This window comes from Strongylocentrotus purpuratus, unplaced genomic scaffold (genome assembly GCF_000002235.5).
Source record: "Strongylocentrotus purpuratus isolate Spur 01 unplaced genomic scaffold, Spur_5.0 spur5_scaffold_7, whole genome shotgun sequence".
In the NCBI taxonomy this organism is placed as follows: Eukaryota; Metazoa; Echinodermata; class Echinoidea; order Camarodonta; family Strongylocentrotidae; genus Strongylocentrotus; species Strongylocentrotus purpuratus.
Window position 1 is genome coordinate 25,627,084 of NW_022145613.1, and position 27,634 is coordinate 25,654,717.

Sequence of the window (27,634 nt, forward strand, 5' to 3'; positions counted from 1 at the left end):
TCCTTTTCCAAACTGAGCAGATTTATTGCTTTGCATTCACACATATCCAAGTACGTTCTTACCCATAAGGCATGCATGTATGAGCCATATTCTTGCCACAAAAATCATACATATCTTAGTCAGAGTTCTTCTTCTCCTTATAAAAAAACAACCTATAAACATGTCTAAATTTCTGTTTAATTAAAGATAAACATTGGTTTTCCTGTAAACTTGTATCTTAACTACATGTAAGGTTAGTACAGTTTGAGACTTTGAGTTCATGCACTGTTGTTCTCTAATTCTAACAACAATACCACAGAGAATAAGTATCTTTCTTCTTTCCGGTGTTAAATTCCCATTCTCACCCTCACCCTCCCCTCCCCTTCCAAAATCTTACATCAGTTTAACTAACAATTCATGTCATAACATACAGGCACATATGTAAGCAAACTATTCTACAAAAGGAAATTTGTTCTTTTAACTCTATTCTTGGAAAATCAAAATACTGATGACCATTGTGACAAGACTTAGCCAATCCAAAGTTTTGTGCAACAACCGCATCTAAATGTGCATAGCTAACTTGAATGACGACTGTGTATGAAAACCCATGTGCCTGCCACTCAAGGCCTCAAAAATAATTGGCTTAAGTCAGCTAGGGAGTTGTCTTAAAGTGAGTGTAAACTACTTTACAACTGGATACCAAAGTTGGCTGAGTTTTTTTTTACCGAAGCTGAAAGTTGAATAAAACACTCATATTTCTGACTAAGTATTGAATTTAATTCCAGTTCAAGCCTTTTTATCACCTTGGGTGATGTTTCAGGCAAACATACATGTACTTGTACATGGTGCTTTCATTCACACAGAAATTACAGAAAATATTGCAATGTGTCGATCTTCATTTAAAATAATGATTTTAAATCTATTAATTAAAACATCATTTATAAAAACAAACCAAGCCCATGTGATGTAGCATCTCATCTCTTATATGAAAAACAACTTCACAGAAATCTCCATGCAACTTAAACATTTTTGAATGCTGATGAACTAAACAGAATCACTACTGAACATCAAATTAAAGTCATTAATTTTGACTACGTGGCAAAATAAATATAAATATATATATCTCATAAAACTCAACATTGGGTCATGGCTACCATCACAAGCATAAAGTCCTGCTCTTATTTTTTGATGAACTTAATTTCACATATACTCTCATGAGACATACATGTAGTACCTATATATATTTTGTTAAGAAGTACATGGTCATCATAATATCTTATATTGTAATTCATGATCTTGTGTACTACCAGTAAACCGTATCTTAAATCATTTTCACATCACAAGAGAACCTCCACCATAATGTTTAAGGACAGTATGAAGAAAGTTATGATTAACCACATATCTTTTATTGAATAATACTGTGTTATCCATATAAGTGATTATAAATTCAAATGCCTTCAATCACATTTATAGTCATAAAATGATGGTAACATATTACAAAAATACTTCTAAAAAAACATGACAATGATTTCAATGACCATGCGATCTCTAACTGAAACTAATGAGGTTGCGTAAATTGAAAAGATGAAACTAATAAAAACTTTTAAAGCTAATATCACAAACTTCTAAACATAATGTGATCAGTTTAAAGCAACTGTAAATACATATTTGATTATAACAAACAATGGCATAAGCATGTGTTTATTGATAACCAATCATTTCTTTGCAAATTTGTCTCCGACTCGAGTGATGGATGAAATAAGTGATCATAAAATTTCTCATAATTAGTCATATAGCATTTGAAATCATAATAAAATTTGCCATAGCAACCACCGAACGCTTTTAATTGCGGCTGTTTGGTGCTACTGGGTTACACTAATATATCTGCCTCATGATTTTGACTATGGAAGAGAAGCCGTAGTTTATCCCATGGATTCTGTACTGGTTGTGACCATGGTTTTCTTTTCCTCACTGTACACGCTTCTGTACTGCTCTGGAAGAGCGAATTCCGTCTGGAAGGAAAGAAAGAAGAGTAAAACACACAAATAAAGCAATGTATTTGTAATTACTTCAAATAGGAAACAAGTTTGCATCTTTGAAGAGACAGATTTCAATGGACCGCCACTAGCGTTCCGATTTGTTTGGGTTTGTTCTTACTACATAATGACTACATACTACAACAGTATTAAGGAGAAATGGGCAATTCCACGGTAACGGAAGGACACTCAGACAAGATTTTTGAACTTCAGGTTCATACTAAAAGAAATGTTTTATTAGTATGTATTAAACTATGGGGAACAAAATGTGTTTCAGTCAAGTGGAAAGCTTCATCAACTTCACAAAGTTTGGATAAACACTAATTAACTGGAAAAACCATGTCCATTTTTATGTCCTTCCGTTACCGAGATAATTAATATGCACATTCTTAAACTACTTAACTATAATGACAATTTTTTTGGGGAGAATTAAAGGCACTTATATAGGTATTATATCTGTACTGTTTCACATCTTATACTAATAAAACAGTTCTTTTAGTATGAACCTGAAGTTCAAAAATCTTGTCTGAGTGTCCTTCCGTTACCGTGGAATTGCCCAAATGCTTTCCTCATGTTTTTGCTTCGATTTTCTTGTCTTCTTTTTCCTTTCTCTTTCTTCTTCTTTTCTTAGTATTACCAGTATTAATTTTTTTTTCTTGGAATAAAACTTTACGGAGGTTCCGCAGAAACTCTCAAAAACCGCAGCTGAAGTGCGCGCGAACATTACTGCAGAACGTCCTTCAATGGAAAAAGATGAGCAATCTGGCATTTTGACTTACAAATTCTCCCTCAGCATTGGGGACAAGGACGTTCATCTCAGACGACTTGGCGCTGATGATCTCGGCACCCTTACAATTCTCACTCAAGTACACCATACAACCATCTGTCTTGTCTATGTTCACAATGTGAGCCTGGCCAAGGATCTGTATGAAAAGACGAATAACAGCGATAAAAATGACTTCTTAAATTGAGTTTATACAATTAACAACTGAATTATTCGTACACATTGTAAATTTGATGTTTCGTGTGTTCTTCATAACTCGAGAATGAAAGGTGCACTGGTCGATCTAGGGCTAATAATAATAATACAGCATTTATTATGAGCAATCAATCAAGTAAACTAGTCTGAGGCGCAGAGGGATAGAATTTGGGAAAGGGCTTTGCTGAATACTTTTAGCTTAAGCTTTAACATGTCACATTCACAAGTAAAATAAATCGGGACAATCAATGTTTCACATACTTAAAAAAGGGTATGGATCACATAGTTGTTAACTGTAAATATAATTATTCTGGCATTCTTGTCAGGTATCGACACGTGTAGATATCCATTATCACAGAAAGATCATCAACTTTTTTGCCGCCGAAAAACATTTGAAAGTCGGGGGTGCGTCTTATACACGGGTACACCTGGCGCTATGCCTGGCAATGTCTCCCAGCTCAGTAATCGGTGTGTTGACTCACCACTCGAAAACTAGAACACTCAAATTTGTCTGTCATCTTGGTTTGATAATCTTTCTAATACATCTCAATATGTAGTTTATAATAATAATTCCTCAAATTGTTCTTCTATTACACACGGCGTACCACAAGGTTCTATCCTAGGTACTATAATGTTTTTAATTTACTTTACCGGTAATGATCTTACACATTATTCTAAAAACGACATTGTTTGTGACAAGTTCACAAGCACAAATCGGCGCACCTCCATGTTAAATGAAAGTTCTTCCCTGCGTGGGTTTTCGGCAACAAAACAACAAAAAACACAACAACAAACAAACAAAAAAAACGTCTTATACACAGAGATTGCAATATCAATTGGCTCTCAATAACTCCCATTACGAGTTGCAAGGAGGAGAGTTGCACCTGAGCTATGATGCACATCTGCCGTAGCTAAAAAACAAGTAGGAAGTTTGGGTATTCTGAAAACTCTGTTAGCAATCAATTACGTTCACAAAAGATAAAAAGACCTAGTAGGTCTCTTTAGTGCTCTGTTTTCTAATGACACAGCACTCTTTTATTGAAATTTTCATCGACATTCAATTCCAATGATGACATATTTGAATTACCTTATTAATTTTGGTACAAAGTACAAAGTCTCAATGTTAGGTTTAAATATTTGGTGGATGTTTTGAATCAATCAAGTCAAATAATAGCAAGGTCTTCTGAATTTGTATTACAGTGGCCTACACAGGCTGCAGTGTACTACACATTTTTTAATGTAAGTTAGAGCATGTATACAACATTTTCTTTGAGACAGCATGACTAATTAGTGGCAAAGGACTAAAGAGAGGAGAAGCATATTTTAATGATGCAGGATTTAATTGCTTTCCAAATACTGATTCAGAGGTCTATTAAGTGCTTAATTAACTTGAGGACTTTATAGGAAAGTTAAAAGGAAAGCAACAAGAGCTTTCAGAATACCACCCTTGATCAATTGGTGTGTTTATACCGGAGACCTGGAAAGTAATGTACCGTATACCAAGAATAGACCAGGGGGGTGTTTCACAAAGACTAAGATCGACTTTAAGTTGAACTTAACTATGGCAGATCGTTCATGCCACTGATTGCTCTTACCATTTATTGGCATTGGTCTCTGAAGGGACGTTTAATTCGTGGTCACAAATCTATAGAATTACTTCTTCTTTTTTTTTCATTATTAAAGAAAAAAATATTATTTACAGATCATAGTTGAGAGATCTATAGTTAGAGCAGCCAGTGGCATGAATGGCCTGTCATAGTTAAGTCCAACTTAAAGTCGATCTTAGTCTTTGTGAAACACTCCCTGGAAAGTAACCCCTATTGGAATCTAACCAGGCCGTTTCTACAGAATCCAGTAAATGGACTTTAGCAGGTTCCTTGTATGCTTGGTAAGTGCACGTAGTACTGCATTTTGTCACATGACCTATATGCTAATACTGAAGTCCGGAAACGTTTCAGCAGAACTGAGAAGATGATCGTACCCGGACAAATCCACCTCGGGAGACAGGTACGCTTTTTTGGAAAAGTCTGGATGGGTGTGAAAAAGGCGTGGAGATTAACAGTATTTGGGATCCAGTAGAAACCTGCCGTATATAACTCACCTGTAATTTTATACTCTGGCAGTTGACAATATCCAGAGCTCCAAGAACACTCTCACAGGCAACACCAACCTTCTTGCATCCATCTTAAAACAAAGCAAAAATGTAAGGTATGAAGTGGCTAGTGCTAAAATGAGTGCATTAGAGAAGGAGAATTATCAGCTCATGAGAAAGCTTTGCAGGAATTATGAATAGGTCATGTATGTCCTATCTGTGAAATTTAAATGTTAGCAGTGTCCTCATATTCAAATTATGCAAGGAAACCCGTTTACTTGCTAGACTTCACTGTCAGACACTATTGAGTGACTGACTGGCTTTTTTTCTTCTTTGGTAATAACATACATGAAAAGAGTTGTAAAGGGTACATGAGCATTTGTCTACATCAATAACCCACTTCTTGTGATGGCCAAGATTAAACTGATTGAATCTTTGCACAGCATAAAACGTATGACCATTCGGTACAATTGTCTGAAAATCAAGACTATTACTTTTGGGCTCTATAGCCCTAAAGTCGATTTGACAACCAATAGTCATTATTTTCCCACTTTATTACATTTTCAAGCCCCACCTTTTTTAGGGAGGTTCTAAATTAGTATTATCTTTCAAATGCAGTTGAAATTTAACTTTTTCATTTTTTTGGCCTGCAAATGCTAGAGCGCCGTATGGCAGCCGTGCTAAAGCCAGGGTAATAATCGGGAGCGCCAGGAGGGTCAAATCTGACTGACATGAGCGCTATACAAGAACCCACTATTATTTATTTATTATTATTATAGTACCGTTAAAGATTATAGAATTAAAGGCAATCCAACCCTTCTAATAAGTTGACTTGAATGAAAGCTGAAAAAAACAGACACAGAATGGCAAAAATTTGAAATTAATCGGACCAATAGTAAGGAAGTTATGAATGTTTGAAATAAGAGATCACTAAGACCCCCTGTACAGTGAGAAAAGGGCCCCGCAATTTTGTGCGTTTACAGTGGCAGGCTCGGCTGCGGCCTAAATTGTAACCTTTCAATATTTTGTCAGAGTGGCGCTCTGCATGTAAACAAACGATTATTTGGAGGGCGTGCCGGGGGTCACAGCGCAGATCCGGTCGCGTGCACGCGGGATATTTACAGTGAATCTTTCCCAAATTTCCTATACACGGCGAACTTTCACTTCCGGGGTAACAGTTGGCCCCCAATCTCAAATTGGTAGTTTGGTCAGTGGATTGAGACGTATGACGTGGATAACTCTCCCATTTGCCATGTACAAAAATGTCATTACTTTCTGTTTATTGGGGTCACTTCCTTGGTCCCTCCCTTGAAATATATTGACCATCAGTACACAGAGTCACGCCTGTGCAGCTAATTTGGATTTACAGATTGATTTATTAATCACATCTTTGAAAGTGAGTCTGTCAGAGTAAATTTGTAAGTGAAGACAATAAGCTGACCGTAGCAGCATACAAGTCGCAAAATTAAGAAAAAACTTTCTTTTGTATATAGTTAAAGATGAAGGTGCATTCTGGTAATGGAAAAATCTCTCTATTACAATAATGTAATTTTGTTCCCTAAAAATTAAAACAGTAATATGCAATTTCTTTATATATTGATTTAATTTCATTAGTATCTTTTTTATTTGCATTTCATTTCATTTCATTATCTTATTATAATCTCTTTTTTTGCACTTTGCACTTCTTTACTCCCAATATCCATGTCAACTGCCAAGGTTCAAGTTTTGATAAGGCAATTTCCCAACATGATGTAACAATGAGTCAAATAGTTGAATAGACTTCTTTACATGAGAACTTCCCATTGACAATACATGTACATTCTGATGCGCTGTTCATACCGATAGTGATGGAGTTGACTTTTGCGGGGATGTTGATGACGCTGTTGTCACACTTGTAGATGTACACTGTCTGCTTCATATTGGCTTCGTCCAAAACAATGTTTTGATTTTGCGAATGGTATTCCTGAAATAAACAAGGCAGACACAGACAAGATTGAAATCATATAAACTAAGAATGCTATACGGTGTGGATTCCTGGAATAATATGAGACTGAACAAAATGAAGCAATGTCTACAGTCATGAGAGTACACACTGTGTAAAGCCCATCGGACCAACTCGCACCAATTTATGGCATCAGGAAAATAGCTTTACAAAGGTGTTTGATAATAGAAGAATGACTTTTGAATACAAGATCTGTAAGGTGCGGAATCCACTTGAATTCAAATACAGAAGATGATAATCACATAAAGTTTATGCTATACAGATGATGCAATATCCAAGCCGCCCTCTGAGCAATTTTTAGGCTCAAGTATTGACAAACATCTTTTTATGCACCAAATGAAAATTTCATCCTGCTTCTTGCCCCTTGGTTAAGAAAGCTCACATTGCTATTGTGGCTTACCAACTGACCAGTTTTCTGCACTCCAAAGCCTCCTTCAGATAAGACGCTCCAAAACCACAGCGATATTTTTTTTTAAATGATGACACTTCACGTTTGTGTATCTTGTAACACATAGCTCAGTAAATACGTGCAGGACCTTTGTTGTGCGCAGTTGCCATTTATTTACACATTACCAAAAAAATGAAATGTGGCAACTTTTTGTTGTTGCAGTGGTTTACCATACCATATCTGAATGAGTCTTTACTATGCATTGGAATTCTTTTTTGTCCTTGCTTTAGATTAAACTGCTATTAAGGCCTATATTAACCAACGAATTGCTCAGTTCCTAACTACATGTATGGGTTACATGTCATTTTTCGGTGGGTTGCACTCCAGAGATTTGATATTCCAAAAGTTCCTCACTCCAAAGGTTCATAATTCTGAAGGTTTGTAGGTCAGAATAATAAAATTGAGTTCATAGTCCTGAATTCAATAGGGTTTGTAATTTCGAAATGAAATAGAAACCTGCATCATTTTCCTCCCAATACACACCTTTATAATAACCAACCTTATCTTACTTTTGTGTCTTATACACAGGTGTGTCTTATACACAGAGATATACGATATGTCATTAACCTAACCATTGTTACACACCAGTTAGTGTATACATCACAGAAGTTTTTCCTGCATAACATTACACCTGTTGATCACTTACCACATCCCATCTCTTCATATTCAGCTGAGTGCTGGCTGGTTTCTTGACCTGGGCTGGTTTGGCAGCGGCTACAGACTTGACCGCAGCAGGGGCCTTGTAGGGCTTGGGGGAGGAGGATACAGGCTTGACTTGCTTCCTCAGCTCAGGGTTCTTGTGGGTCTTCATGTCATTGGTCACCTTCTTTAACCCTTAGTATTTGAAAACAACAAGAATGGCATTAACCCTTCCTGTGCCAAAACCCTGTCAAGAATTTGGATGTCATATAATGTAATTTTCACTAAAATTGGGTAGTTTGTTTTTTTCTTCTCCGAATAACAGCTGATGCCTTTAGAGATTTATGCCCAAGGGAGACATAGAATGCCAAGTGAGCTATGAAACAAAAAATCAAATCAAAACGTCTTTTGGAAAGTCACTTATCAGGTTTATCAGAGCAAGATTTGACCACTTTCATTTTCACAAGACAATTTTAATCTAGCTTTACTAAAAAAGGGGTACAGTTATAATCGCTAGCTAAAATACTTATCATAATAATAGTAATAACAGGAGTAATAGTATTAATAATAATAATATGAAGAAAAATACCAACAATTATATTGTGCACATTCCATCCCAAGGGATTCCCAAAGCGCCTAACACAATACTGCGGAATCTTGCTATCTTGTTAGGGTCAAGGTTATATAGCATTGCAATCAATGAGACTTCTGTTCAAAACGTAAAGCAAAAAAAAGAAGAGAGGTTTTGGCACAACTTACCGCTTGTAACAGCTTCTCCTTGGTTAAGCGCAGCAAAGAGAGCACCCCTTGAGTCATCTTCTGAAGCTGGAGCAGCAGGACCGGACGGGGGTGCAACGACTGGGGGTGGTGGTGGGGGAGGGGCACCACCAGCAGGGGCTGGTGGTGGTGGAGCTGCTCCTGCAGCTGGTACACTGGCATCCTTGCCCTGAGAGTATGGGATATAAGAGAGTTGACCAAGGGTAATGTAAAAATGCAATGATAAGATAGATGAATAGATAGCAGCTACAACAATATCAGTGATTGTTTGAACATATTTGTGGCTTACACCCAGTAAATAAAAATTGATTGATCGATCTGTAATTAAAAACAAGTCAGAAAGATCGATCAATCGATCTTTATTTACTGGGTGTAAGCCACAAATATATTTAAACAATTTAAACTTCTCCAAGGAAGCATTACATTTATAACAAATATCAGTGATATCAATTAGAATCAAGAAAGAGATTCATGTTCAGATTAGGTCTGGCTGGACAAACCATCTAAGGAACACTGAAAATCAATGATCTAACCTTAACCCGACACTACAAACAGTTGATTGAGTAGACTATTAAAGATAAACCCATGATTGGAGAGCAATATGGTATTCATGTACCTCAAATGTTCTCATGTATTGTATGTTAATTTTTTTGATTGCCTTTAGCTAGCCTTTTGTAGCACTGAATGACATATATACCATAAGACCATTGGGGGAAGACAAGAAAAGCAGTCTTTAGAGGCAGGTGGTCTTTAAGTATGGGATCTTAAAGGTTTCAATGAGAAACTCTGGTCAAAAGAAATTAAAATTGAGATTTTATGGATGAGTGGTCACTAGAGCAGGACTAGTGAAGCAGAGCCAGGCTCTCCTCTCTGAGGACCAGGAACTCACCTGCCTGTTCCAGGAGACACCGGTAAGATGGTGTTTCTTGACATACTCCTCTAGCTCCTGGATGACCTTGACAAGTCCTTTTGTCCAATCAACATGCGTGGCATCTCTGTGATCACAAAGGGGAAAGTTTGTTTTACCCATAGCTGTTTACACATATCTTAAAGATAAAGACCAGTTATGGTCATGCAATTGCATTGTGAAAGAAACGTTGTGGACTTGATCACAAAAGGTTCATCATGTAGTATACAAGTATTGGTGTGTACTGCAAGGTTCTGGAATCATCAAAATGATAAGAAATTTGACCCAGTCTTAGTAAAGTTACAAGCACTGTACACAGAAAGATGTATAAGGGACTACGCACACGTGCGCGACACGTGCGTTTATCTCTCACAGGCCAATAGATAAACTAATTTACCAAATATATCAATTAGTAGGCAGTTTCCCAGCAAAATTTGTATCATCATGTATTTAGTCAAAACATATTCTTTCACATGATTGGTAATAAGAGCTTCAATTTCATTTTATGAAATTGGGGCGTTTTCCAAAACTGGTCTTTACCTTAAAGGTTTAAATAAATAAGTCTTTTCCTCCTCAAATTGGCACCAATTATTCTTATTTTTGCACTCCTAAATAATCCAACAAATAAAACATATAAAATTACATAAATTTAACCAATGGGAATCAACATTATTAAATTCATCAACAAATTTGCCATTATTTACACAGAAATTGTGATATAAAAATTCTACACCGCATTGCCAATTTTATATACTGTAATGATTACATACAATTAAATCTTTCTTGTTCATGAACGGCACTATGTACAGCATTGGAAATGTAAAATCAAGAATTGTAAAATTGTCTGTGCTTTCTGCTCATGCACAACACCTAATTCTTAGAAGTCTGGATCAAAATAGTTTAAAATTTCACTAAGAGGAGACACTGAACTACTATCAGTTAAATGTAAAAAGTAATCCCTAAATAAATTGCTTTAAAAAAAAAACATACACAAAAAAATCAGAGAAAGTGGTCAACAAAGGTTCGAGGAAAATCAGACAACTAATAAAAAAATGACAAACATTTCAATGATATAAAGATTGCTTTCACATGGCGACAAATTAGCAACTGAGGCTGTGACATCATAGGACCCCTATCTACCAATATTGGTGTAAGATTTTAATATATAAAATTTTCTAATTTTTCCCTCACAAATCTGATTTCTTTGTGCCTTTGTCTGAAAGGGGTATTTTTGGTATCCACCGAGATGTATGTAATAAAAGTATTTTCCCTTTTCATTACCAAGAAAGTGATATTTTAGATAACTATTTTGTATTCATAGCTACTCATCTTATATAACAGAGTTTTAAAAACAGGGTTTAAATTAATCCAAGGCCACCAAGGCCATGGCCTTGGATGCCCCTTTGATTGGCCTCAATGCCCCTCTCATTGGCCTTGGAGATTTTGTGTGCCCTTTCCCATTCTTCATATTTGTGCTGTAATATAGGAATGTGCCCTACAGAAAAGTGGCCTTGACCTAAAAATATTGAAATTTAAGGCCTGTAAAATATATGTACCCTTTTCCATGTTTATGAAAGAAAAAATACTACCATTATATATAGGTGGATACATAAAATATCATTTTATCCTCAATTTATTTCAATTTTCAGCTTTACTAGGGGGCAACCTTATCTGTATCAAATTCAGTACAAAACGCTAATATAATACAGTTACAATAAGGAGACTTACGTTTCCCTGTATTCTTTGAGAATTCTGTTGGTATAAAACGTGGCTGAGCAGACCATAGAGTTGACGTATGGTGCTGGCGTGTTGGGCTGTCAAGATAAAAGAATATAAATGACATCATATTCTGAAATATAGCAAGATGGGTTTTTTGTCACTTCTCATTCTAATCATGGTACATGTATATATTATCAAAATTCTGTTTTCTCTCTCTCTTAATTTTATAATAACTTTAAAATCTACTCACTCTCACATACATGTAAATCGGTTCAAAATTGCATCTTTCTTCTGGAAGTTTTCTTTTCTTTTCATTAAAAAAAAATATATATACAGTTGTTCCAACTATTGGAGGTTTAAATATGAAAGTATTTATGAACAAAGTTAATCATTGATTTATACTACAGTATACATATATGTCTTCTGGAGTCTAGATGTTGTCATTTAAAAAAAAAAAAGTTTCAGACATTGTTAGCTGTAATCATCATCCTCATCATCGTCTTTATCATCGCCATCGCCATCATCCTTTCCTCTATCTCCCTTGCTCAATTACCAGACACCCATCCAAGCATTAGGGCATAACTGTCATCATCATCATCATCATCATGCTCACCATCATCATCATCATCATCATCATCATGCTCACCATCATCATTACAATCATCATCCTCATCATTATCCCCATCATCATCATTATCATCACCATCATCATCATTACTACCTTCATAATTATCATCACAATGCTCATTACTATCATCATCATCACCCTCTCTCACTCCTCCCTCCCTCCCTCCCTACCCCCCCCCCCCCTCCCCTTCCCCCTCCCCCTTCCCCTCCCCCTCCTCCTCCTCCCCCTCCTCCTCCTCCCCCTCCTCCTCCCAATCCGTTCCACTTACCACAGTCACCCATCCAAGCATCGGGGCACCCTCACTGATGGCTGAGAAATGGTTGAAGAACTTGGAAGACCTTCTCTTATCCCGATATTCCTGGATCTCACACATTTTTTCAGAAGTTGGCTTCAGAAGCTCTGTCAAGACCGCCTAAGATATCAGAAATTCATCAAACTCAAGCAGTGCGTACAACAGGGAAAGTTTTGTTATGACATAACCTACAACAATGAAGTAATGATTTAAATGAGCCATTTAGATAATTAGATGAATTAGATCATTGATCATTTGGATACATGTAAATGCACATATATTTGCACAATATACATCTAAATGTAGGTACATATATATTACACATTTTCTATTTTTGAGCCAGAAAGGGGGATTGTTATATGAAATTTTGCTAATACTTTCATAAACTCATACTTTCAAACACTCATCTTGCTGCTACAGATACATTTTGAGATATGTTTCTGAGGGCTTGCAAATCCCTGATAGGGGCTTTAAACAAAGAATGTATTACCGCAGTTGGTGTCTTTGATTCTGCTACCACTGCAATGAATGCTCGCTGGGCCTGGAAAGCTTGTTGCAACAAGGCCGCCTGTACAAAAAACAAATAAAGTTTATCAAGTCAAATAAAACGTAAATGTACATGCAACACTTGTTGATGTCATGAATAGTTCAAGATTTAGAAAGAAATATCCAAATAAATGTTACAATATGGGAGGCACTCATTTTTCAAAAGGTTCATAATTCTGAAACACAATATTCCCATACCAGGGGGCTTATTATTCCAAATATAAATAAGAATTATTATTCTGAACATTTATTGCGTTATTCTGAAGGTTAGATTATGCAAAGGGTCATAATTCTAAAAGTTAAAAGGGGTTCATTATTCCGAAAATGAAATAAGGCTCAGTATTCCTAACTCCTAAGGTTCTTAATTCTGAAAAACAGAAGTACCGGTATTCTCTATGTTTGCCATTTTCAGAATTATGGACCTTCAGAGTAACAAACCTTCTGAATTAAACCCTTTAGGATAAAGAACCTTCAGAAAAACAACAAGTAACCCACACTACTGCTGACATCAATAACAGAATTGTTCAAATTAAACTTTAAATGGGGATGCTATATCCCTCCCTTTCTTCAACAATGCCCAGGCTTTGAATTCCAAAAATGTGGACAATTAATTATAATTTTAAAGTTGCCCATGCGTGGGAATATAGAGGGCAGCACACTTAGCCAACAGGTATTACGCTCCCGTGCGTACTAGTGTCCCTTTATGCCTACTTCCATACGGGAGCGTAATACCCGTTGGCTCAGTGTTCGCCAAGTTGCCTACTTCACGAACGACTATATACATGTACCCATGCATGAGCATCTTTAAGTTACAAGGAAATTACTCTCCTACCCCAGGAGAAATGTAAGTTATCAATATTCCCTAAACTTGAATAAAGATTTCCATACCTCCTCTGCAATATCACCACCAAGTTTGTTGCTGATTGTGATGAAATTAGCAACTGCACCATTAATGAGGTCATCATATTCTTGGACAAAAACAGATGAACCTGGCAACAACAAAAAAAGGGAAAGAAAATTGTATACTGTTTAGTTCTACAAGTTGTGACTACTGCTTAATTTCCCATTTATTGTACACATTTCACTCTTCTTTTCCTAAATACCTAAAGCTGGTAATTCTTCATTCTTTATTGTCTGTATTAATTATTAAATTTTGTTTTGTTTACTTGCGTTTGGTTGTAAGCTGTCCATGTTTGATTTAATGATTGTTTCATTCATTCCTACATGTATGTATATTGTTTCAAAGACATTTATTTGAAAAATATAGCAAACAAAAATATAATTGTTGCTCATTTTAAGAAGAACATGTGATCAACTTAATGCCCATCTGCACTAGTTTGGCCAGGGGGGATTAGACCTCCCTGCAAGTTCACTGACAGTTGGTGAAATCACATCAAATCAGCTCTCAATTAACATAAGAAAAAGGGGATCATGGGGGACCAATGGTCACCGCTTAGGCATTGTTTGTTATATAGAGGGCGCAAGTAGCTATAAGTAGTGCAGTGGGGCTTTAAGCCTCGTAAAATCCTGCCCTGAAAGAAATCCCTTTGGTCAGATTGCTAAGTGAGCGGTGACCTTTCAACTCACCCACACAAAGATCTTTGTTAACAGAGTTCAAGGTGGAGATCACTTCTTCGAGAACGCTCCCAAACTCCTTGGTGAGTTCGGCCTTGCTGACGGTGTCTGCAAGTGTCCTGAGATTCCCCGTCTCTTGCTTCAGCTGCTGAACTAGGTTGAGTGCATCGGTCGCCATCTTGGAAGACTAGTATGGTTGCTGTCAGTGACAAAAACAAAAGAAAAAAATAGTTCCCTGTTACTCTTCATTGTACATGTACTGTAAATGTAAATAAGTAACAGTCCACTATGGGGTATTTTCAAAGTGTACATGTACATGTACATGTACAGCTTCATGTAGTACCAATCAGCTAAAACTGTTCTGCTCTGAATGTTAGGGAATCATTTCAATTCAATATACTTCACTAAAAATTTGAGCTTCAAATATGAATAAATATTGCAAGTTATAAAAAAAACGAAATTCAACCTCAATAGCAAATTGGTCTGAAAGAATGCAAAGAAATTAGAGAAGCGGATTGGTGAAATTCAAAAAAAATCAGCAAACAATAAGAGTTTCCTCTCAGATTTTATTTATAAATCTGACATATACTATTATGTAGCGTTGAAGAGCTCAACAACCCATCTCAATATTCATCTCTTAATTTGATGCACTGCATTGATAATTTTACAAGTATGAAGTTCACTTTTGATAATTAAGCAATACAAAATGAAGTACTTTTTTATCTACATGTACATGTATAAATGTCTAGACATTCACAATCAATAAACACATGTGATTTCATTATGTAAATATATTACATCACATCGCCCTGTCGTTCTTTACACAATCAAACAGTGATGCCAATTATTTCAAATGTGCAATTTTCATATCGACTCCTGATGACTAATACCAGGAGCATCCAGGGCCAGTTTTCAGGAAGAATGTAATATACACTAGAAATGCAATCGTGTCACAACGATGTGCGTGCAATGACGCCATGTTTTTACGTGTCAAACGAAAGAGCTTCTCTCGGACTATCCAGAGCGATTTGTACGAAGTCTGTAGCTTCTGTGATGTTAGAGATAGGTAGGGCGAGAGAAAGGCCTCAACAGTGACCTTGATGGGATGGTAGTGACTATATGCCTACGAAGTTTGAAAGAAATTGGGATAGGGGAAAGGACGTAGAAAGGGCTCGCAAGCACTGCGTGCAAAAACCAAGGGGATTTGGTGCATGTTCGTCATTGCAATACAGATCGTTCTGGGGGTCAAAAGCGTGAACCCGATATGCCCCATAGACAATGCGTGTAATGCATGAGCGGAAAACGTAGAGGATCTGTATTATGACCGGAGTTAAATTGTTTTTTCTCTCTCTCTTTATGTCTTCTTATGGGCCGTATTTGGTATCATTAGAAAGAGAATTTCATGATTGTTATTGTAAACCACTCACTTTTTTTCTATGATAATCCTATCGAAACACGTGATGTAAAATAGATTTATAAGACAAAATAGCGTCTTAAATGGCCCCATTGACCAATTTTAAAAATCCGGCCAAGAGGTGCCCTGCGTATTGAAACTCGGCATGTCACTGCAAATTTTCAAGGAAAAAAAAGGACGTTTAAGGGGCGAAAAGCAGTCTGAAAAAATGACGTCATAGCCCTTACGTGTTAGATTCGGGCGGAAACTCTGCGGAATTCGTGTAGTGACCTTTGTTCAAATGCGATTTACTCACAATTTTCTGTGTGAACATATACTATACTTGGTATCATTCGAAAGGGCACTTCATTGCGGTCAGTTTGACACCATTGTTATCTGCGCGCAATGTATTGCACGCATTAAACGCGCTATTACGTAATGCATAGTAAATTCATCATTTTTGGCGATAACTTTGCGCTGACATATTCGAATGTTACCAACCTTGGCAAATAGTTGTCACGTATATGGATACATATATCTGCCAAGTTTCATTGATATAGGTATAAAGATCGCCATTTTAAAGCAAGTTGAAGTTATTTTGGAATTTTCTCGAAAATGGCAAATTTGGAGGGCATTTTTCTCGAATTTGGTCAGTGTAAGGGTATATAATTTTGTATATGGCTTCAAAGGGCATATCTTCAAGTATCTAAATCCAAAAAAGGGTACGGGTTTGCTAAGCCATTATGGAGATACGGCCACAGAGAGAAAGCCAATTCCCAGAACTTTAGAGGGCGCTATTTATGTTGTGCAAAGCCATTGGAGCGTGAAATTTAGCATGGCTATGTGCAATTATGAGATAAAGATACTGTGAGATTTAAATACAAAACGGAATTTATATGAGAAAGTTATGGCAGTTTTAGATTATTTAGGGGTCCATTTTTCAAGAACTTGAGAGGTTTTTGACGGAGTCGGTTTTAGATTTGAATTTCGAGTATCAAGATGGCATTTTGAAGGTCAAGTCATTTGTCGCAGATGAAAGAACATCTCTCAGACTATCTAGAGGAATTTGTTAGAAGTTTGTAGGATGAAGGATAGTGGAGATAGGAAGGAAGATATAAAGGCCTTAAAATGGACCAGAAACGGACAAAATGGCGCCTGGACGGTCATGCATGAGTGATTTCCAAAATCGAAGAATGTAGTGACCTTGATGAGATGTTACAGACTATGCCTATGAAATTTGAAAGGAAAAGGACATGAGGAAAGCACCTAACTAGGAATCACAAACACTACGTGCAAAACGAATGCGATTTCCTGACGATAAGGATAAGGATAAGGAAAAGGAAAAGGAAAAGGAGAATATTAATGGGGCAGAATGTGAACGAAAACAAGGCAATGACGAAGGTCGTCATTGCAATTATGTTGGAATGCAAGCAGGAATCCCTGTCATCGGAATTGCCATCAACCACGCAATAAAATATATAATTACTGTGCAGGATGTACAGTACAGTGTACATGTAGTCATGTGTACAAAATGTGTTGGAATAGTTTGCAGGGTCAGGGCCATGTTTCATAAAACTTGTTATCATTAAAAAATGCTAAATTTCTATTAAAGGTAATACAAAGTTTTGGGAAATTTTGAAAATTGGGTGGATATCATAGTGAATATCACAATTTTTATAAATTTGGATGCCCCTGTGGATATATTATAACATTGGAAATTTAGCCCCTAAAGCACTTCTGCTTTCGAGAAAAAATGAATATAAAAATTTACCGGTGCTCCCGGTAAATGTTGATAAATTTCAATTAGCGCCTACGGCCGTGCAATGGTAGCTGCGACCATGAAAATCTCAGAATATGTAGTTGTGATATATAATTTTCAAAAGAGAATAGTAAATCGGTCGATTTTTGTCAAAAAACATTGTTTTATAGCTTTATTAATATCTTGACCTTGAGAGGGAGCTATACAACATAACGAGTTTATTATTTACAATTTCATAACTTTAGACTCGATTTCAACCGCGACAACGATCACCGAATATTGTAGGGTCGCATATGCTTCCAAATATGTTCATTTGAACCAAATCCATGACCCCATACCAAAACTTCGTAATACCTTTAAAGACAAGTTTGCACTCAGCCAATGAAATGGCATGATTTCAGTAGCTTATAATAGTTATAACTTGCTATTGTTACCGGGTCTTATGAAACAGGACTCTGAACAAGAAATCAATAGTCTGCACCCCCTACATAGAGGCCCTGTACTTTGGCGGATCATTTGACATAACCTGAGACAGACAAGGTTAGGCTAGGCCAGAGGCTTTGTGGAATTGTGTTTAGAGTGTTAAATAGAGTCTGTTACTGCAGACTAATGGTATGCAGTATTTTGTAGATTTCTGTCAACATAAAATGAGGGTAGGTCTACATGTAGATGCATGTATCATGTTGTATGATATATACTGCAACAGAGATTACAGAATATGCAGTGCTAACAAGGAAGTTGGTTTAAATGATTAGGCCTACAAGTACATGATAACCATCAGGAAATCGACAATCAGAGCGTGAATAATGAAAGGAATCACAAAGACAAATCAAATTAAAGCTCATGTACAGCTTTCGGTAAGCCCCAGAAAATTTTCAATCAGATTAAAGCTCACAACAGTTTGGTATGCCCCCCCCCCCCCAAAAAAAAAAAATAAAATAAATAAATAAATAAATAAAAAATAAAAAGAAATAAATAATAATAATAATAATAATAATAATAATAAATAAATAAAGGTAGATCATATTAATTCCTGTGCAGTCTTGGTACCCCCTCCCCCATCCCCAAACATAACAAAACAAAAATAATCAGCTTAAAAGCTGGTGTACACATTTGGTGAGCCCCCTCCTCCCTCCAACATGAGATGAGTGTATTACATGTTTGTTAAAAGTTGACCAAAACATATTTAACAGGCAAGGATCAATAATGCAATGTTCAGCTATCATCATCATCATCATCATCATCATCATCATCATCATCATCATCATCAGTACTACAGTATCATTATAATCATTATAAATGCATAAATCCTGCAAGTAACTTGGAAGACAGAAAAGCAGTGAGAACAGTATGCTGCAGAATGCCAATTGATACACAGAGAGCTAAAGCCAGTAGTCGTTATAAGAAGTATTTGTGGCTTGACCCCTGGTATGAAATGACAAATATTCCTACATGTAATAACTTCCTTGTCTATGCAAGCATCTTCAGCCTTCTTCCTGGTATGTGCATCCATGGACCCTAACTGCTTGGTACATGTACATGTATATGGTATACTTCTCAACAGACGAGGGACAAGTCAGTGAAAGTTACCTCGGAACATATTAGAATGCAAGCCTACAAAATCTCAACCTTGGATCTACTACCAATGACAAGATTTTGCAAAACACCCAAAGTTATAAGACACAAAATGGCAGTAACAATTTATCATTTTTATTTCATAAAAATTACCACATTTGTCAATTCTCATAATCTGAAAAGCATATTCATTTAAACAGGGTATATTTTTTAAGTAAACATATTCTTGTAAAGGGTTACAATTACAAATTCTTTCGAACAAATATTTTCACTTTAATAAACAAATCACTCAATTCTATTTCAATTCTTGTGTACTTTTTTATCTTATTGAATTTATAATTTATCTTGTTTTCTCTCTCTCTCTCTCTCTCTCTCTCTCTCTCTCTCTCTTTTCAGTTTTGAATCAACCGGCCTATGGACTTCAAATCTAATTACAATCATATTATCCCTCAGAAAAAAGGGTAGATTTTGGTACATGTTTACAGCCTCCTTTTCACTTTTTCAATTGCTGCATAACCTTTTCCAGTAATAAGTTTGAGTGATTCATACCACTATCTACATCATGTACATTGTAGAGGAACTACACAGTACATGTACAGCTGTATGTGTATTCATCTTTCAATCCCAAACCATAAGTTACTTCATACTATGATGATTATTAACCTGCTAATTAACATAATATATGATGTAAAGATGTCCATATCATATGTGTGCAATGCAGGCAAAGAGTACAGCACTGCTGTGGATGGCATTATGATCATGATCAGTATTCGATGAGAACGAGGTGACAATGACATCACAATGCTGAAGTATTTATAGCCGGCCAAGGCGTTGACCAAATTACCTGGGCCAGAACGTTTCTTAGACACGCTTGATTACCCCAAGATGTTTGCCATCTGAACAGTGTAAATAAAGAAGATCAAACCAGAGACAGGATATGTAGTTGTATATGAACAGTCAATTCACTATCTCTGTAGTTTTAATGTGAACGTCTTTGTGTTTGTAGCTGAAACATGTGCATGTACATGTATCTCTATGTTTAAATTTTCAAGCACTTTTTCATCTAGCTCCAGTTCAAATCTATGCTCTAATTTTACCATAAAAGATGACTACATGTACAGGTATGTATTGAAATCTACATGTACGTAAATCTTCACATAATGTACAATGTCAGGTTTTAAAAAATCTAAACTTCAAGAGTACATTTTTTCATAATCCCTCTGTAGTGTAAAGTAAAGAAATGGGATTAATATTTTGAATATTTCTCAGCTGGCAATGCTGTTAGGCCTAGATACATGTATATATACATTAAACTCTTTGACTTACGTAAAGCATCCCTCATTAATAAGATATATGATAAAACATGCCACTCTTGCTGATGTGAATGGCCCTCAACTGGAATTTATTTTGATGACTAAGCCCCATTACATGTACATTCTAGTCTTCATCAAAAGATGGCAACGGCAAAGTGAAGGAAACATACACAGCAGGTCTTAGGCATTTACATGTACAGGCCATTCACATTAAGTCAAAACTGTGTATACGGTTGGTAATAAGTCTGTGCAGTGTAGGGTAAACTATGTGTACAAGTACTGTAGGTGTTGAGACTTGAGGCTTAATGCTCAATGAAGAATTGATGAAGGTTTCCGGATATTAATAACACATGTACACTGTACATGTCTGTTTAAAGCCAGAAGGGTGCTAAATTCTGCTAACTCTGTATAAAGTGATTTAATGCCCTTCTAGCTCCAAACAGACATGCACAATCCAGGCCCTAGGCGAATACTATTGTGGGTATTGGTTTTATAGTCCAACATGCAAAATTGTATGGAATAAGTCTTCTTGCATGGTTTGTATGCATTTCAATTTAAAAAAAATATCATATGCTTTTTGTGACTTATCTTTTTTTTAATGAGATTTTATTAAATCCTACTAGAGACCATTGCCATACCCTGTATCTTTTCAAAAGCTCTCTATGTTAAAGTTCAAGTTAGGTGGCTGATTTTACCTGATTACTTACAGTAGCATTCTACAAAAAAAAATTTTTAGAATTTCAGATATTGAAGACATCATGACAGACATATTATCTTGACGTACATGTACAGTATGGCAGAAGATGGAAAGGCTTCCTTACTTTCCTTTAGTGTGTACAGCACTACAGGTGTATGCAACATATCAATGTGGCGGGTAAATTGAAATGTCAAAGAAATTCATCTCTGTTCGATCACAATCACAACAACCTCATGGTACTGGACATGTTTGCAAATCCAATTTTTATGAGCAATGCCAAAATAGAATGTCTGGCCAAGCCGCCGCCAAGGACAATATCTGAAACCTCATTATATTTGCTGCAATACATCATGCACTATATCTGCTGATTTTATATTTGACAGACAATAAGTCCAGAATAAAAGTGTATGTACAGTATGTGGTAGGGCATGTTAATAGCTTTTGTATCATATCGCAATTTATTTTAAAAGCTGTTCTTTCTGATCTTATAGTCACAATGGGTACATGATTTTGTCTTGTCAATTTTTCAATTCAATCCTTCTAGACTTTAACCGTGTAATCGCTTGTGTGATTCTGGAACGATATGTTACATTTCCATAATCGACTATCATATTTTCATTTAGTAAAATTGGGCATACAGTACATGTTTTCCGTAATAAAAGAGCAAACTAAATATGTTATAAAAAACAAATTTATTATGGTAAGTCGCTTTTTTTATCTAATCTGTTATTACTACATGTACATACATGTACATAAATGGTCCAATTCGTCATTCCCCAATCTATTCTGCCCGATTTCTTTGGTAATTTTTTAGGGTGGTGTACATGTACATGTACATGTGTACAAATATATGTAGTACATTTTTTTAAGTTTGAAAGGAATGAAAGCACAATTTTTGTTGCATTGAGTATGATGGATCGAGAGAGATTAGACCTCCCTGTGTACCAAAGAAAAGAAGATGTCAGCCAGTCACTCAATAGTGTCCGACAGTGAAGCCTAGAAGGTTAACGGGTTTCCTTCAGTGTAGTAACATCAATGATATTTCCAATTCCGTTTAACCGCTAGTCAAAACCAGACGGTTTTCGGTTAAACGATTTATACAAAATTATAAAAATAAAATATATAATATATTTTAATTTTTTTTAATTTTTAAATTTGTGTTTCAATTGGAAAATTAAAAGAAATCACAATATTTACAAATAATTTACATAATTAGAAACAAAATCACTTAAAGATCAAGTTGAGTTCTGGTCATGCGATTGCATTGTGAAAGAAACGATGTTACCTGATAGCGTTATCAACACAGGATCAATTGATTCCTTTAGGTCCCATGCGCTACAATTCCTAAAAGATTGCTCTATTCCATGACCAAGTGTTTCGTTTCCGTGTCTTTATATGGACTAACAAGTCTGTCGACATGTACAGAAGAAGAAGAAGAAGAATGTGGAATCGACCAGAAAAGGTTGATCATCTAGCATATAAGAATTTCTGTGTATTGCAAGGTTCTGGAATCATCAAAATGATAAGAAATTTGGCCAAGTCTTGATAAAGTTACAAACACTGTACACAGAAAGATGTATATGGGACTACACGAACACGTGGCGTAAAAATCCCACCCCCGAGTTTTACGATGTTACATGATATATTTAGAATATGAAGGCATTTGAAGAGCCATGCTTTTCAGGGAACATGTCTTATCTGATGTTCTTCCACACTTGCATGATAAGAATGATAACGCTAACAAATTATTTTTCACCTCTTCCCAGTACTCAACCTTCTCTTTAAAGATAAAGAAAAGGAAATTAATTCTCACAGAATCAAACGAAACTTACACTGAATGTTCAAGATTACAAATAAATGACATGTGCCAAACTATTTTGGAAGAAAATGTGTACTGGTTGAGTAATGAGCATAGAAAAATAAGGAAATCAAGGTAGTACTAGCCCCGACGCCATTTGTGTAGTCCCATATGCATCTTTCTGTGTACAGTGCTTGTCACTTTACCAAGACTTGGCCAAATTTATTATGATTTTGATGACTCCATAACCTTGCTGTGCACACCAATACTTACATGCTACATGACCAACTGTTTCTGATCCATTCCACACATTTTCTTTCACGATGCAATCGCATTACCAGAACTCACCTTTATCTTAAACAAAAACTTAACTGTCAGGCATGCTTTGGAACAATGACTGGGTTTCACTTTTTTTATGAAGCTAATGAATCTAGTACGCACATGTATTCATGTTTATACAGTGTAGCTCACGATCGTGATATTGCAGAGGTCAGGATTTGGGATTTAAATGGCATGATCAGTGAAGTATTATGCATGTATTTTCAAGGCTGTGAACTTAGTTTTACGAGTCAACTTCTCAATCTACAATCTTGCAATTGATTGTTATCGTGTAGATTGTTGCTCTGCTATTCAACATCCAACAGTCAGGGCTGACTCATAATGAATATAATGAGTGGGGTTCACTTGATTTATTAGCTTCATAAACAAAGTGAAACCCAGTCATTATTCCAATGCATGCCAGACAGTAAAGTCTCAGTTTTTGTTCAGTGATTTTGTTTCTAATTATGTACATTTTTTTTTTTAATAATGTGATTTCTTTTGATTTTCAAATTAAAATTTAAAAAGAAGAAAACGGGGAAACTAAACCGTGCAATTAAAAATGGATAGTGCCATGGACGGTCGGATACCGGATGGTTAAACGCATGCGCGGTAGGGCGTACTTTCTCTTCGCCGGTTGAATAGACGATACAACATGGAAGAATTGTCGGGTAGGACGAAGAATCACCCCCTTTTTCCCAAAGAAGACTTCTTGTGAAATTATAATTTCAAGTGGCCAGCCAGATGCCCAGAGGAGTCGAGCAACCTAGTCAATCAAAATTTTAATTACTCCCTTTGCATATTTTGAGATAATGTCGCCCAACTCGCTGTTTGAATGTTTTCTGATGCACCCGCTGAAGCTCCGACACCTTTGGCATCGGCATTGGAGCTTCCTGGAGTTAACATTGTATCAGTATACTCACAGCAGGGTTGTTGATTTTTTTTTATTTAAATCGGATTTTTATGATTTAAATCAGATTTTTTTGATTTTTTTCCAACGAAAAATAATGGTCACACTTAACAAGTTTTAGACTATATTTAAACTGTTTTACACCAATAATAGTGGTCAAGTAGTCTTTTGAACATTGTGTATTGTACTATTTTACACAATAATCCACTTATATACAGGTAATTTTTTTATTTATTTTTTTTATTTATTTGCATTATAGAGAGGGACATTTTATGGAAGCCCAAGTAATGTTATGTATTATGTATACATTTAAACTCTTGAAATTTTTATATCAGTCTGTACGTTAACATCTAATTTGAATGTAATATTTAACCAGATTTGCAATAGGCACTTCCTGATATGCTTGTAACAAAATACACATTTTATGTTTTCATTACAGTGTAACCTCAGTTCCAAATAAAACTTCAATAAATTTTGTTGCAAGATGCAGGATAAGCACCACTGTCCACCACATCATTGATGTGCTGTTTTTTCAAACTATTACATGAACAAGCAAGCACAGCAGTTGTATTGCTGCATACAGTAACACTTGCCCAGCAACTTTCCCATTTTTAAATTCTTACTTATTAAGTATACATGTGTACTTTGAAATTGTGTAATTGAATGTATGGGTATTGATAAGAAAATACACAAGCATGCAAATATACATGTAATTCTTATCAAATGTATACATATGCCTTCTACTTAAGTAATTGAAAGAATGGGTATTAATAGTAACAAGAAGGAGGTACATACAAGTAGTTCAGCTGTTTTGTAAAAGTATCCAAGTTGTGGACTTTGAGCACCTTTGTAGATTTTATATATTATTTTATTGAAGATTTAACAGTTTGGTGTACACAGAGAGTTATTTATCATTACTTCGTTAGAAACTTGTTGTTTTCATCAGTTTTGCTTGTTTTACAATTTGAAAATAAAACAGTGGTGTTAAATCAGACTCCATGAGGGTGTATCATTCTTTTACAGTATCTCTAAAGTAGTGCTGTAGCCGAACCGCCGAACCGAACGGAAGTTCGCCGAACATGGCACTTCCGAACCGAACCGAACCGAACCGAACGCAAAGGCCTGGTTCGGATGTTCGGCAGAAAAATGTTAACATTTTCGAAAGCTAATAAACTTGTCATTTTGTACCTAATTTTCATGTCATGATTGCTCATTTTATATTTACTTTTTTTCCCATTTTCCGCCTTTGTGATTTATGGCTATCCAGTGGTGGGCGCGACTTCACTGGCGCCATTTAAAACCCAAATCCTGACCACGCTACGTCGCGATCGCAAGCTATAAACAAGAATACATGTGCGTGATCAAAACAAGTTCAGCTCAAACCCATTTAACAAAACAAAAAATATATATAATAATTGTAACAATATCGGACAAATTTTACAATATAAATAATGAAATAAATATATATTATAATATGGTATTTATTTATTCAGGAAAAATAGGGATTTTATATTTTTCCTATTGAAAATAAAAACTTATAAAAAACAATTATTGACGAGCCTGAATTGCTATTCAAGATGGCATCTTTCATGACTCTAACATTAGACAACAACCGTCTCGGAAAATCTTGCAAAATTATCATTTATTGACAAATTGAAAACATGATTCTTTTAAAATTGAAAATACAACCCAATTCAAGACGGAAATAAGAATGTAAGTAGTACTTTTCTTCACAAATAATTACGTTTAGAGCAGTTTTTTAATGTGAAATTCGTGCTGGTCGGACGCACTGTTTTTCAGCAGGAGTGGGCAGAAGTCCTTCGTGCTGGTCGGGCCCTGCCGGCCGGCCCGCCCAGTGCCGACCGCCGTGGCTATAACGCTGCTTGCTATTATTATATTACCGAACCCCGAACCGAACCAAGTTCGGGTGAAAAATTGCCGAACTCTGCCGAACCGAACCGAACACGAACATAGCGTCTGACTTACAGCACTACTCTAAAGCATGTGGAACAGAAATGAAAATGATTACATTGAAAGTATCTGTTAAGAAGAAGAGAAAATAGAGAAAACTAATTTTTTTTCATAAAAGTTGATTTAAATCAGTGATTTTTTTAAAAAAAATCAAGTGATTTAAATCGCGATTTAAATCATGATTTAAATCGATATGATTTAAATCAAACAACCCTGACTCACAGCACAATATATGTTAATAAATAGGCTTGGCCAGCTATAATTGGCATGACAGCCATATCCATCTTGGAAGAAAATTGCAAAAAAATAAATAATAATGCCCTGCCTCCTCCTATTTTTTAAAGTCCGGACGATAACCACATTATTTTTGTTATTTGGCCTTATCAAATCTCCGCAAAAGATTAAATTGAAACCACCTCAACCATCATGCACTCTCAAGCTCTAGACCTCAGTCATTCATTCATATTTTTGTATTAACACTAACACTATGTCAAGCAAACAACAATGACGACAACACTCAAAACTCCAAGCACAAAATCTGTTTAGTTTAAATTGCAGGAGCCGACTCATTGGGTCCAAAATTACTATTATTATTATCTCAAGTTTAAATAATTAACCAAACAATTTTTTGATCTATCGTTGCCTGGTTGCCCTGGCATGTTTTAAAAAATGTTAAAATCCCACTGAAATCGACGTGCCCTGCCTCGTCCTCAACAATTTCATACTAACCCAGGCCAGGCCCAGATCAGCTCAGGCCTCACACTCACACGGCAGACAATACACTACTACACCCGATCGCGATGGGCTATAATGAGCTTACCCTACGCCTATTTCTCGGGTAACAATGGGTCGAGGGTGCCGTAACCGCTTCCTCCTACTCGCGCGCCATCAAGCTGGGCCAGACGGCCGCGCTATTCTAAAACTAACATTTCCTGCATTATCTAAAAACATTTGCTTCACCTAAAATATAACATGATAGTCAATACTTACATATGCAAAAACTATAATCCTAAATTTCGATGTTAAATTGTGAATTTTAAGTCTGAACTCCAGAACCAGCGGTCCACTGAAGTAGATGAGGGAGTGGTGAAAACCCGGAAGTACGGTAGGTCTGTAGGATTCGCTGTGCCACACGCTTCCGTCATCAAACAAATGGCTTTTCCAAGCCATTGTCGTTTCCTCGTGCAATCAGCGAAATATGTTTTGGCACAGTCAACGGAACATACATGCATTGTGGGATATCAATGCTACTTAAATAGGTGGTAAAGCCCTCGGAATACG

The 27,634-nt window shown here is 36.1% G+C and overlaps 1 protein-coding gene across 1 annotated transcript; it reads right to left on the reverse strand.

Annotated features, from left to right (window-relative positions):
- On the reverse strand, positions 1-27,506 carry LOC764369 (adenylyl cyclase-associated protein 1). The gene is made up of 13 exons (XM_030973858.1): positions 27,344-27,506; positions 14,632-14,818; positions 13,933-14,033; positions 12,989-13,066; positions 12,475-12,618; positions 11,588-11,673; positions 9,842-9,947; positions 8,935-9,121; positions 8,183-8,370; positions 6,926-7,049; positions 5,096-5,178; positions 2,795-2,938; positions 1-1,991 (listed from the first exon to the last, which is right to left on the reverse strand). Exons 2-13 carry the CDS (start codon positions 14,795-14,797, stop codon positions 1,902-1,904), a joined length of 1,497 nt encoding a protein of 498 aa, XP_030829718.1. The 5' UTR covers positions 14,798-14,818; positions 27,344-27,506; the 3' UTR covers positions 1-1,901.
- Positions 27,507-27,634: the final 128 nt, after the last annotated feature.

Coding starts and splice junctions, on each gene's coding strand:
- LOC764369 (XM_030973858.1), bottom strand. CDS start 14,797: ATGGCGACCGATGCACTCAACCTAGTTCAGCAGCTGAAGCAAGAGACG. Junction 8,371..8,934: donor AGGAGAAGCTGTTACAAGCG/GTAAGTTGTGCC, acceptor TCAAATACTAAG/GGTTAAAGAAGGTGACCAAT. Junction 5,179..6,925: donor AGTCAACTCCATCACTATCG/GTATGAACAGCG, acceptor CTTTGTTTTAAG/ATGGATGCAAGAAGGTTGGT.